Source organism: Myotis davidii, unplaced genomic scaffold (genome assembly GCF_000327345.1).
Source record: "Myotis davidii unplaced genomic scaffold, ASM32734v1 scaffold401, whole genome shotgun sequence".
NCBI classification, from domain to species: domain Eukaryota; kingdom Metazoa; phylum Chordata; class Mammalia; order Chiroptera; family Vespertilionidae; genus Myotis; species Myotis davidii.
This window is the reverse complement of record NW_006291020.1, coordinates 2,881,808-2,894,573: the sequence shown is the minus strand read 5'-3', so window position 1 is coordinate 2,894,573 and position 12,766 is coordinate 2,881,808. Positions and strand designations below refer to the sequence as shown.

Here is a 12,766-nt window from a genome sequence, read left to right as displayed (position 1 = left end):
CCTTTAAGGGAATATGGAGGAAACCGACTTTGAACTCGGCAGCGATGTTTCCCCGACCACCCGGAAGGCTGCGGCCCCCAAGATGCGCCCTCGCTGCCCACCTGGGACTGCCCGCCACAGAGGGCAGAAGCGCGGCCCTTTGTGCCGCCTCCGAGCTCCCTAAGAGGGCACTTGTGCCAGCGACAGCGAGGCAGCTCCGCGGGCTGGGCCCAGGGCCGGGCCCCAGCAGTTGTGCACCTTGTTGGCTCCCCAGCGGCGTCGCCCCTCTGTCGCGGCTCCAGAGAGTGCTTTCTGAGCCTGCTCGGGGCAGAACCTCTGAATCTGGAAAAAACAGATGATGGCGATTCTGAGCCAAACAACCTCCTGCTGCCCGACTGGCCCGTAGGAACGGCCAGTGGAGCAAGTGTCCTGTCGCTTCAGAACCCCCACTGATAGGAAGCGACACCCCTGGGCTGAGTCCACGTTTGGGTGCTGCCCTGAGCTCTGCCCTTCCCTGCTCTCTTCCCCGCATGGAATGAATGTTTACCCATCGGCGGGCTCTGCCCTTGGGTCCCTACAGAACCCGGCTGGTCTCCTCCACAGAGAGCTTTTTAATTGTTTATTGATGGAGTTTAGAGCGGGAGCGGAAGGGAGAGAGAAAGAGAAACATGGATTTGTTGTTCCACTTACTTACGCATTCATTGGTTGATTCTTGTATGTGTCCTGACCTGGGATTGAACCTGCAACCTTGGCGAATGGGAAGGTGCTCTAAACAACTGAGCTACCCAGCCAGGGCCCCCAGAGCTTTTTATATGTTTGAAGGCAGCCGCCTATGCTCTCTGCTTGCAGCCCCTCCCTCCAGCCTCCTGCTGCCCCCCTTCCTCCCCAGGCCAGCAGAGCTTGGGGCTAAGAGGTTGTGTAGGCGGAGCTGCCCCCCCCCGCCCCCCCCATTCAGGCCATGGAGAGTTCACACGACCTGGTTTTCTGAACGAGTCTCGCTTGCAGACATGGAGCCCACAGCCATCCCTCTGAACCTGACCCTGAAAGTGGAGGAAAGCGAAGAGCAGATTCAGAGCCCGGAACTGGAGGATGGCTCCGCCGACATGCAGAAGGTCCGCATCTGCTCCGAGGGCGCGTGGGTAAGTCAGGGTCGGGGGCCACACGGCTGTGTGAAGCCTCCTCCTGGAGTGGACAGAGGGAGGAAAAACATCCCAGCCCAGCCCAGGTGTTCGCATTCCCGAGAAAACAGTGCTGTGGCTTTAAAAGGTGCGGTGGGAACGGAGCGGGTTACCTGAGCAGGCCCTTCTGTCCAGGAGGCCCAGGCCCAGGCTCTCCGTACCCCTGGGTCCCGCACCCTGCTTAGTGCCGGCACGTTGTGGACACCCTGTTTGCTGACCTGTGTTACAGGAACGCATGCTCTGACATTCGTCACCATGGAAGGAGGGGTCATCCCGGGCTACTGAGAAAGGGGTCACAGGGTCATAGTAGTGGACACGACCTGGCTCACACCAAATACAGTAAAGAGGAGTGGGGGTTACAGCGTGGAGGGTCCGTGGATGAAAAGCATTTAGGACCAGGGCTTCTAGCTGAAGGCAGGTCAGGGTGATCGGATATCAGAGTGTGGGGCTTTTTCTAAACTGAGCTGGGCAGGCTGGGGCAGGAGGGGACCTCACAGGGAAGGAGAGAGGCGGTGTCCCCTGCGGCTTTTTGAAGGGAACCACTTTCAGCGAGACTTGGGGTCACGGAGCTGACGGGAAAACTGCACCCCCAGCTGGCCTGGATGCAGGGACCGGGGCTCGGCAGCTAGGGATGGGTTGCATATCCAAACAGAACAGTGGAGAGAACTCGGTAAACTTGTAAAAATGTCAGTGTAAGAAGAGGAGTTATACTAGGAACAATTAGCCACAGGACTCACTGGCCTTCCTGGCAGTTGCGTGTGGATGGTAAACATTTTAAATGAGCCACAGGCTGACATTCCTGCTCTCTGCTTCGTTTGCCTTGCTGTCACCAGTGTCAGCATCATCACATCCTTTGTTTCCAGTGAGATCTGTAGTCAGAGACTCACCGTGCTGCCCGTCACCCGGCGCCCCGCCCACCTGAGGGAACTGGGGTACAGGGAGGTTGTCCTTTGTCCCAAGGATACACCTGGATACTGATTGTTCTTCAAACGCCTCCTGAGCTAGACCCCGACAAGTGGTGCATTTTGCATATCTCAACTATATAAAGTAGAGGTGGCGCCAGGCTCTGGTCTAGCTGTGGAGGTCGCGGTGCCCCTGTCTCTTCTGGGTTCTCTGCCCACCCGTCTTCCTCCAGGCCGTTGAGGCTAAATGAGCCCACCCGCATCGGGGGGTGGAGGGCCTTGGAGACAGGTGCAGTGGAAGTGGGTGTCTGAGTGTCGGACAGTGAGACATGTCCAAGGTGAAGGCCACGCTCCCCTGGGAAAGGAGGACGTCAGTCGGGAGCACAGGTGCTGGAGCTGTTGACACAGGCCTCCAGGCTCACGGAGTCGCTGGTCTCGCAAGGCAGACCAGGAAGCAAACAACAGTACAGCATTCGGGGTGCAGCAGGGAGGTCAGCTCCTGGGGGCCTCACACTCACGCTGGACAACTTAAAGAGGCTTCCTGCAGAAGGCAGCCTGGGCTGGGCCTGGGTTTGCTCAGTGGGCTCCCCTCCTGGAGAATTTGGCTAAATCTGGAGACATCTTTGGGCATCATGACTCGGGGAGGGGGCACAAGGTCTTGCTGGCATCTGGGCAGAGGCTGGGACGCTGCTGAAGGTCTTCAGGGCACAGCACGGCCCGACGGAGAATGGTCTGGGCAGCACTGTCGGCCCTGCTGAGGTTGGAAACCCTGCCCGAGGGCATTCAACCCAAGGAGGGAGAGAATCCCTTTCTCTGTGGAGAGTGTGGGGGGTGATCAGTGGAAACCCTGCAGACAGAGCACCGTGCTGGGATGCTGGAATAACGCTCCGTAGGAGAACCGGGTGGAAATGCAGCGTCGAGGAGAGAAAAGGAGACGGACTTTGAACCCGGCCTTCGTCACCAGGGGATCCTTCCAAGGGGAGCGAGGGGCTCATGTTCCCGGTGCAGAGGCCGGATCAGAAGCTGGGGCAGGAGAGCTGCGGGCAGAGCTGGGAGCAGGTCCCGGAGCCAGAACCGAGTGTGTAGGGATGAGGAGAGAGAGGTGGGCCAGGCCCGGGCCAGGAGGATGTAGTGTGATGGCGGAGTTGGAGCCCTCTCCTTGGTGGCGCTGGGGGACAAGGCTTGGAGCATCTTTCCTGGGGAAACCGGAGGCCCCTTCAGCCACCCGCCGAGGCCTGAGCGTGGAGAAAGCACAGGCTTTGGGTCAGACTTCCCTCCGTGAGTCTGGGTGTGTTAACAGCCCTGTTCCTCCCCCGCGAAAGCAGGATGCTGACCCCCATATCTGTGTGTCATGTGAGGGATTCAGTGAGATAATGTACAAAAGCAGGACTGCCCTCTGCTCCGAGATCCCCGCCGCCTTCCCTGGGGTTGGGCGGTGTGTGTGGGCGCAGCAGTGTGTGAGCACTGACCCTGGAGATAAGCCCCGGGAGGGCAGGGAGGGTCTGAGTGGAGGGAGGAGGCAGGGCTGGAGACCAGGAGGGGCATCCGGTGACTTCGGGCTGCCGACCCCTGAGTCTTGCCCAGCCGCCTGTTTGCTCCTGTGTGCTGGGCCAGAGAGAAGGGGTCTGTGGAGGAGGGAGATGCCCGTCAGGGCCTGGTGCAGCCCTGCCCGGTGCCCCGGGGCAGCTGTGAGGGACATCTGAACTTCGGGCTGTGCCTCTGCACCATAATGTGGGCTTGTTGGAAGCTGCTCTGTCGCTTGGACATAACCAAGAGATGAGCCCGCGCCAGCCCCCAGCCGCCCCCTCCCACCCCGGGCGCCGGATGTTTGCACTGGGCCCAGGGCGCAGCCTTCTACAAATCGATTACGCCTGGGAGGTGACAGGACAGGCAGCCCTGCGTCCGTTTATCAGCAAAGGGAAGGGACTATAAATAGGGATGGCCAGGACCTGGCATTTCCTCGGGGACAGGCACAGAGCCTGGTGGGAAGCGGGGAAGTGGGAGGTGAGAGGAGGGCGGGCAGCTGGGACCAGCGCTGGGTCCTCCTGGTTTTCACACGTGGGGTTTGATCCACGCACTCCGAAGTCTAGGTCCGGTTTTGTGTCAGGTAAAATCATTTGCAACTATTCCAAGTGGAGCAAGAGAAGGGAAATCTGGAGAGTATTTGCTTAAACCTTTTATTCAAAAAGATGTTTAAGTGATCAGGGGAACAAAGCGGGAGGCGCCAGGCTCTGCCCTCCGTGGGCTTGTGTTCTAGTGGGAGAAGCAGACGCAGGAGCCAGGGGCGCAGTGTGATCAGTGCCACTGCGGAGTGGGGCCCAGGGCAGGGCAGGGACGTGGAGGTGGGCACCCAGCCAGGTCCCGGGAACGGGACATCCAAGCTGAGTCCTGGATGGAGGGTGGGTATTGGCCAGGCCAGGAATGGGGGACCTTGGAGTCTCTGAACCCGCTTCCTCCTTGCTCATTTGAAGTGGTGGTGGTGGTGGTGGTGGTGGTGTGTGTGAAGGGGGGCTGGGCAGTGAGTTAGTTCCAGGCTTTCCCTGGGAGCGCTCCCTGCGTGTCTCGAACGTGTTCCAGCTTTGGGAACAGCTTTGAAAGTTCCTTGCTCATTTGAAGTGGTGGTGGTGGTGGTGTGTGTGTGTGAAGTGGGGGGCTGGGCAGTGAGTTAGTCCCAGGCTTTCCCTGGGAGTGCTTCCTGCGTGTCTCGAACATGTTCCAGCTTTGGGAACAGCTTTGAAAGCAGTAGTCAGGGTAGCCAGCCTGAAGGAGGCGGTCCAGTGACTCCTTACCACTGACTGTGGTGACCTTGGGGTAGGGTTCTGAGGGATGGAAAGAAAAGGTAGAGTAAAAATGAAAGCAAATGGCTGAATAAGTGAGCGGGTAGGTGTGGGTGGCGTGGCCGCCTTAGCTGCCCGGTGCCTCCTCCTGGCAGGGGACGTCAGGGGGCAGCCCCCGTCCTTAGGGCTCTGAGCGGGGTCCCATTTGATCTGGTGTCTCATTACCACCCAGGCTTCATTAGCCCTCTCTCCTGCCCGTGCGCCTGGGAAAGGCCGTCCTTCTGTCACTGGCTGCTTTGGGGTCAGAGTCCGGCACGAGGGCCAGTGGGAAATGGAGACCAGTGTCCGGAAACCACTGAGGTCCAGACAGCAGTGATCCACCAAACTCACCCAGACCAGCCCCCGCTGAGGGTCTGTGACCAAGGGGAGGGGGTGCGTTGGGGGGGGCGATGCTCTCAGGGTGTCCCTGGCGTGCTGAGGGTCTCCCACGGGGGTTGGGGACTGGGGGCTTCTCCGGAAGGTCTGTTCTCCTTGCCTGCGAGCCAATGGGGATGGTAACCACTTGGGGTGCGGGCACCCGTGCTCGGGTCCTATTTTGCCTCTAGCGGCCTGTGTGCGGGCAGACAGCTGGTTCCCTGGGGAGGCCCCTCCTGGAGGATGGCCTGTGAGTCACCTGCGTGCCTGCTCTGCCCCAGGTGCCGGCCCTGTTTGATGAGGTGGCCATCTACTTTTCCGACGAGGAGTGGGAAGTTCTGACGGAGCCCCAGAAGGCCCTGTACCGGGAGGTCATGCGGATGAACTACGAGACGGTGCTGTCGCTGGGTAACAAACATCGTGTGTCCCTTTGCCTCCCCAAGCTCTGAGCCCAGAGAGCGTTTCCACGTCTCCTGGGTGGCGGGACCAGCACCCTCTCCCCGAACTTCGCCTGTCCCCTCAACACCTGTGCCTTTAATTTCCCGTGTTCGATTCCGGCAGGGATATAATATTGTGTCATTCTACCCAGTAACTGGCGCTGGTCTCAGAACCTCATGCAACCCAGATGTTCGTATCAGAAAAGCAGAACCTCAGAGGTGTCGCAGGGCCTGGCCTGAGCATCGCCTGCTCCCCGGCTCACTGTCACCCCTGCAGCCTCAGAAGCGGGGGCCATGCCCAAAGCATCCCGCCTCCCTGCCAGCGCTGACAGTCAGGGAGCCAGGCTGCAGCCATGGAGGGCGCCGGGCTTGCTGGGCCAGGCCTCGTAGCAGAGACCCAGGAATTCCCTTGCACAGGCCCATTCCCATCCCCTTTCTCTCCCCGTGCCCGAGCCCTTTTCCGTTTTCCATAACCCTCCATGGTGAGGAGGGGGTGGGGGTGAGTGTGATGAGGACTGATGTGGACGTGCTCCGAGCCTCGGTTACTTCCTCTGGACAGAGTTCCCGTTCCCAAAGCCAGACATGATCTCCCGGCTGGATGGGGAGGAGGAGCCTCAGAATTCGGACCGATGGCTGCTCCCAGGAGGAAGCGTCGCAGGTACCGCGATCCAGCCGACCCGCACCCATCCCACGGGAGCATGGGAAGCGGGGTTTTCAGTTTCCGTGTTTGTTCTATGAATTCGGACCGATGGCTGCTCCCAGGAGGAAGCCTCGCAGGTACCATGATCCAGTCGACTCGCACCCATCCCGCGGGAGCATGGGAAGCGGGGTCTTCAGTTTCCATGTTTGTTCTATGGCAGCGGTTCTCAACCTGTGGGTCGCGACCCCTTTGGTGGTCGAACAACCCTTTCACAGGGGTCGCCTAAGACCATCCTGCATATCAGATATTTACATTACGATTCATAACAGGAGCAAAATTACAGTTATGAAGTAGCAACGACAATAGTTTTATGGTTGGGGGTCACCACAACATGAGGAACTGTATTAAAGGGCCGCGGCATTAGGAAGATTGAGAACCAGTGTTCGATGGGGTGCGTGAGAGTGAGGCAGGGGTGCAAGGCAGAGAGATGATGGGCTTTGGAGTTTGAAAATCTCCCTTCCAGTGCTGTGTGGCCTTAGGCAACTTCATTGCGCTCTCTGAGCCTCCATGCTCCTCTGTCTGCTGTGGTAAGAGTCTCAGTGCGCCACCGTGTGGGCAGATGAAGCAAACTGAAGTTTGAGTGGCACTGAGACCAGTGCACATTCGGGGGCCTGCAGCCACTCAGGGTGCCCTGTACCCCTCTGGCGATGGGGGAAGACATGTGCCAGGCACGCGCCCAGAGTTACTCGCCCTGGCTCCTTGTCCACTTCACCCTGATGGGTAAGGCAGCACCGGGCATAGCACACGCTTCAGCAAACAGGTCTAAGAAGCACAGTCTTTCATCAAGAAACATGGCAGCAGGGTAGCGCTGGCTGAATTCGGCTCCCAGCAGCCAGGTGGTTTCACTTGCCTTCTCTCCGTAAGTCGGAGTTTAAAAGGCCACATTTCATTGATTCTAAGACATCTCCCCTCCGGCACTTGAACGTCTCTGAAATTGAGAGTGCCTCTTAAAGAGATGATGCCTCTTGCAACTGATGACATCTCAGTTTGGGTGAGATACGGCAGTTTCCCCGAATCGTATTCAGTTTTCTGACGCCCTCTGCATATAAACATACAGGGAACCGGTTCCAGCCGGTGCGCGAGAACCACTCGCTGCCCGGGAAGCCCAGCCCTGCTGAGTGTGGCTCCTGCCCCAGAGCCTCTTGGGTCGAGGTGTGGCTCAGCCATGGAAGGCCACGCCCTTCGGTGGTCTGGCAGTGCAGGCTGTATGTGACTTCACACCCAAATGGGAGTCATTTTGACCTAAACGTGGCCCCAGATTATGACTCAGGCTCAGTACCTGTGTTCAGCTCAGCCCTGCCCCTCTAGCTCAGCTCCCTTGACACACTTGACTTCCACTCTTGTCATTTCCACCAACAAAATCAGGAACTGGGTGGACATCATTGTGCTCACTGCTCTTACCTTCACCCCTTCCTGTTTGTCTCCAGAACATGAAGACGCTGACATCAAGCCCCCAGACTGGGCCGGCCCGATGCACACGGTGTCCCCATTCCCCCCACCACAGCCCCTGGATGGCCTTGGCCTCCGCCTGCCTCGGGACTTCCCCGAGCTGCCCGAGTGGAGCGAGGGGTACCCCTTCTACATGGCCATGGGCTTCCCGGGGTACGACCTCTCGGCTGACGACCTGGCCGCCAAGTTCCAGTTCAGCCGGGGCATGCGCCGCAGTTACGACGCGGGGTTCAAGTTGATGGTGGTGGAGTTCGCCGAGAGCACCAACAACTGCCAGGCGGCCAAGCAGTTTGGTGTGCTGGAAAAGAACGTGCGAGACTGGCGCAAGGTCAAGCCGCAGCTGCAGAACGCCCACGCCATGCGGCGGGCGTTCCGAGGCCCCAAGAACGGGCGCTTTGCCCTGGTGGACCAGCGCGTGGCCGAGTATGTCCGGTACATGCAGGCCAAAGGGGACCCAATCACCCGGGAGGCCATGCAGCTGAAAGCTCTCGAGATCGCCCAGGAGATGAACATTCCAGAGAAAGGGTTCAAGGCCAGCTTGGGCTGGTGTCGCCGGATGATGCGCAGGTACGACCTGTCCCTGAGGCACAAGGTGCCCGTGCCCCAGCAGCTGCCCGAAGACCTGACGGAGAAGCTCGTCACCTACCAGCGCAGTGTCCTGGCGCTGCGCCGGGCGCACGACTACCAGGTGGCTCAGATGGGAAATGCAGACGAGACGCCCATCTGTCTGGAGGTGCCCTCCAGGGTGACCGTGGACAACCAGGGCGAGAAGCCCGTCTTGGTGAAGACGCCAGGCAGGGAGAAGCTGAAGATCACGGCGATGCTGGGGGTCCTGGCCGACGGCAGGAAGCTGCCTCCCTACATCATCCTGCGGGGCACGTACATCCCCCCCGGGAAGTTCCCCAGCGGGATGGAGATCCGCTGCCACCGCTACGGCTGGATGACAGAGGACTTGATGCAGGACTGGCTGGAGGTGGTGTGGCGGCGGCGGACGGGCGCCGTGCCCAAGCAGCGAGGGATGCTGATCTTGAACGGCTTCCGGGGCCACGCCACCGACTCGGTGAAGAGCTGCATGGAGCGCATGAACACCGACATGGTCATCATCCCGGGCGGCCTGACCTCGCAGCTGCAGGTGCTGGACGTGGTGGTCTACAAGCCGCTCAACGACAGCGTGCGGGCCCAGTACTCCAACTGGCTTCTGGCGGGGAACCTGGCGCTGAGCCCCACCGGGAACGCCAAGAAGCCGCCCCTCGGCCTCTTCCTGGAGTGGGTCATGGTCGCGTGGAACAGCATCTCCAGCGAAGCCATCGTGCAAGGGTTCCGCAAGTGCCACATCTCCAGCAGCCTGGAGGACGAAGACGACGTCCTGTGGGAGATCGAGGGCGAGCTGCCAGGCGGAGGGGAGCTGCCCGCCGAGAGCAGGACAGAGAGCAACTGACCGCACGGCTCAGGTAACCCAGTGACCTGTTTGTGTCCACAGGTAGCCTCTCTCGCTGCGCTTTCCCCCTTTTCCAGACCCCTAGAGCTCACGTGCAGTGCTGGGGTGCCTGCCACCGGCGGCGTCTCCTTCCTGTGAAACTCCTGTGGCTGGGCTTCCTGTGTCCTTGGCTCTGTGGCTGGACCCGAGCCCTAGCATGTGATGTACCGAGGGCTGGTCAGCTGCGGACAGCACCTCAGCTCTGATGCTGGCTGTGGGGCTGAGCAGCATGGTCTGACCGCCGGGTTAAGGAAGTTTTGTCTGAAAAGCCCACTTCTTGGTTCCTTGCTGGCCAGGAGGTCTGGGACGTGAGACACACCAAGTTGCCTTCAGCCCGTCCTCGGCCTCGGGTCTGTCCCGGGGCGTCTGTGGGGCCCCTGGGAGATGGGAGTAGTCACCTGTGCTTGCTTCTCACAAGTTTGCCAACATCTTCCTCTTCATAACGACTTTCACGGGGGCGGAGGGGGGGCAGTTAATTTCTCGTAGTTCTCAGCTGTCTGAAGGAAGATACTTTTAAATGGAATCTTTACATCAGGAAATGGTAATAACAAGCAGGTGCATATCTGGGACGATGGGCGGAGGTGGGGAGCAGGCCTGCGGCTCAGGCGAGTCCAGGAGAAAGGGCTCAGGTGGAAGGGGGTCTGGCGGAGGCACCAGCCCCCACCTGGAGAGAAGCGCGGACAGGAGGGGACACAGAAGAACAAGGGTTCGCTTCACCCTCTCGTTCTTGTTTCTCTGTCAGTTACTCGTCCCTCACACACAATGCGTATTTAATATGAAGTGGCCTTTACTGGACGGGGGACCTGGAGCGGTCCTGACTAAACTTCCTTTTCAAGTGTGATGAGGTGTTTCCGTGCTGTCGGCTTCCTCCTCCACGTGAAATGCTAACAGAAGGCTCTGTGCCCTGCGAGCTGCCAGGAGACCCGTCCCCTCCCGGCTCCTACGTCCAGTGGCGCTCTGTTGCGGGGCCCGCTGCCAGCGTGGGCTCCCTAGAACTCCAGGGCAGCCCAGTTCTTACCACGACATTCAAAATCGCCAAAGCTGCCTTTTTCTCATGTCCCCCTCCCACTCCTGGCTCTGCCTCCCTTTCGCTAACTATTCACTGCCATTGCCTATCGCACTGACTTACAGCAAGTGTTTATCCCTTTCTCACTTTACCTTGTTTCCTCTCCTTATTAGGTAACATTTTTGTGCGTTTTTTATGTTCTAAGCTCATTGCCACCCAAAGGACTGGGTCCGAGTTGCCAGAAGAGGGGAGGGAACAGAGCGACGCTTGTGCCTGAGGACCGTGGGTGCTGACGCGTCGCCCACCGGCCCGCTCACCTGGATGCCCGCGCTTTGGGCAGCAGCTCTTTTCTGAGGAGTCGCAGCAGTGGACGGGGATCCGGGAGACGTGTGGGCATTCCACGACCCCTCCTCATCTATTAGCAATCTGACTAATGGAATAATTACGCTTGTTGAAAGTTACACGCTATCCAAAGTCCCCGGTTAATTCACACTTAGGTCCTCTCTTTTCCAGCAAATGGGACTGTGCCTGAAGCGGCTGGGGAGAACCCAGGAGAGCTGGAGTGTGGACACAGGGACCGCGCCCCAGCCCACGGGGCTGGGAAGGCCGGTCTGGACAGCGCCCGGCATCCCGCCCACAGAGCCTGCACCCGCGGGGTCACCGAAGTCTGGGACCCTTCGTTTCCTCAGAGACATGATTAGGAGAGAAACTGCTTCTCCCAGAGGTGACGCCAGTGTCCACCAGAAGGAACCCGTGGGAAACAAAAGGCATCGCCTGGAGGAGACCGTTGTGCGGCACCCACGGGGCTCGCCGTCGGCCACTCCACCGTGCCCTTTCTGGGGAGAAAAACCTCCAGTCATTGTTTCTTCTGCCTTTAAAAGTGCTTCCCGTGGAGCCTGCCGCCAGCAGGTCAGGACTGCGGAGAAGGCTGTGTAGAAACATGTCATTTTTGTACTTAACACATTTCCTCTTTTAGGAAAAGGAGATACTAATGCCGACATTCAGACACACTGGCCTGGTGCCAGCCGGTGGCTTTTCTGTAGACAAACTCGGTTAGTGGGGAAGATCCAGGTTAAAGCCAACGATGCGGTTTTATTAATCTTCCCAGCCAGGTGGGCAGCTAGCTTGGGGGTTCATTATGGTTCTAACGCAGGGCAGCGTTCAGGCCACAGGTCCCCTTTCTCAGGCCGCCTGCACACGTCAGCAGAAGTTGCCTGCTGTGCTCATGGTACAAGGCTCATGGACTCCTGGCGTGTGACTTGTTCGTTTTAATATTTTTACCACGGGGGTGGTGAGAGGGTGCGGGTGAGAGGGAGCCACAGCTGTTTGAGACGAGCCTTCCCCCTGCAGGAGGTGGGAGGTCTCCCAGTCTTTACACTATAGTAGTTTGCATTCCCACCTAAGTCGAGTGTTACGGAAACATTCCTTCAACGCTATCTGCGCTACAGGAAACAGGCCAGCACCTCGCAGACAAAGCCCCTGCTAGATATGTCATTCCACGTCAGGCCTGCAACAGGCCTCCACGTCTCCCTCCTGCACACCCTCTCATTCCTACTCGACACTGTTCTTGGCATCGTGAGCCACCTACTTCTACTCAGGTACTCATTTTCCTGTTGATGAAACACCTTTTCCCCTTTTTTAAAAAACCAGTGTTCCTCCCAAAGGGGAAATCTCAATTTCTGGTATCAGAATAACTTTCAATATTTGAATTGCCCCATTGGCAAACTGTGCCGAATTCTTCGTCATCTCAAATGGCGTCTACACCCAGCTACTTGCATTCCAGAACTTTCCATCCCCTCCAATTCCACTTAATTTATCCTCCGCCTCCCTGGTTCCCGGCACCTCCCTCGCTGCCGTTTCACTTGCGTGGGGCATGCTTATGAGACCTGATTTTGGGATCCGGCATCAGGGCCACAGTTCTCTGGCCGAGATGCGTGGAGAATGCATTCAACTCCTGATTCATTCCGCCAATACCGCCGTCTCCACCCCATGGGCGGTGCCTTTCGGCTGCTGCTCTGGGATGCTCCTGGAGTGACGGCTCTGCTTCCACTGACCGCCTCTGCCTAACGGAGCCCAGGACAGCTGCGCTGCAGGGTGGCCGTGACCCTGAGGGACGACAGCACATGTTGAGACATAGATGTACTTACTCCTCAGTAGGTAGAAAATGGCCCACAATAAACTTTGATAGTAAGACTGTAGGCTGTGGTGGTGTCTTTATTCCTCACCTGCTAGTATAGTGAAAAGCCACATTGCAAATGACGACTCGTCCTTTCTCACCCCTTGTACCAATAAATGTTATACCCTTGGATCAAAAGGGTCTGTTCGTAGGATGGCAGTACCAGGAACGGTGTCTTTACAGAGGGAAGCAAATGTGTGGTTTTAGACTGGGGCAGGGGGCTGGCATAAACAGCTTCCCCTCAAGCAGTCCTGGCTTGGGCGCTGAGGGA

General features: G+C 58.5%; 1 protein-coding gene across 2 annotated transcripts; it reads left to right on the top strand.

Annotated features, from left to right (window-relative positions):
• Window positions 1–713: 713 nt before the first annotated feature.
• On the top strand, window positions 714–12,517 carry POGK (pogo transposable element with KRAB domain). Of its 2 annotated transcripts, none has more exons than XM_006764194.2 (5): window positions 714–1,118; window positions 5,532–5,658; window positions 6,247–6,345; window positions 7,815–9,287; window positions 10,833–12,517. In XM_006764194.2, exons 1-4 carry the CDS (start codon window positions 735–737, stop codon window positions 9,272–9,274), a joined length of 2,070 nt encoding a protein of 689 aa, XP_006764257.2. In that variant the 5' UTR covers window positions 714–734; the 3' UTR covers window positions 9,275–9,287; window positions 10,833–12,517. The 2 variants fall into 2 exon arrangements, with proteins under 2 accessions (XP_006764257.2, XP_015419746.1); XM_015564260.1 differs by lacking the exon at window positions 10,833–12,517 and adding an exon at window positions 10,525–10,826.
• The last annotated feature ends 249 nt before the right edge of the window (window positions 12,518–12,766 follow it).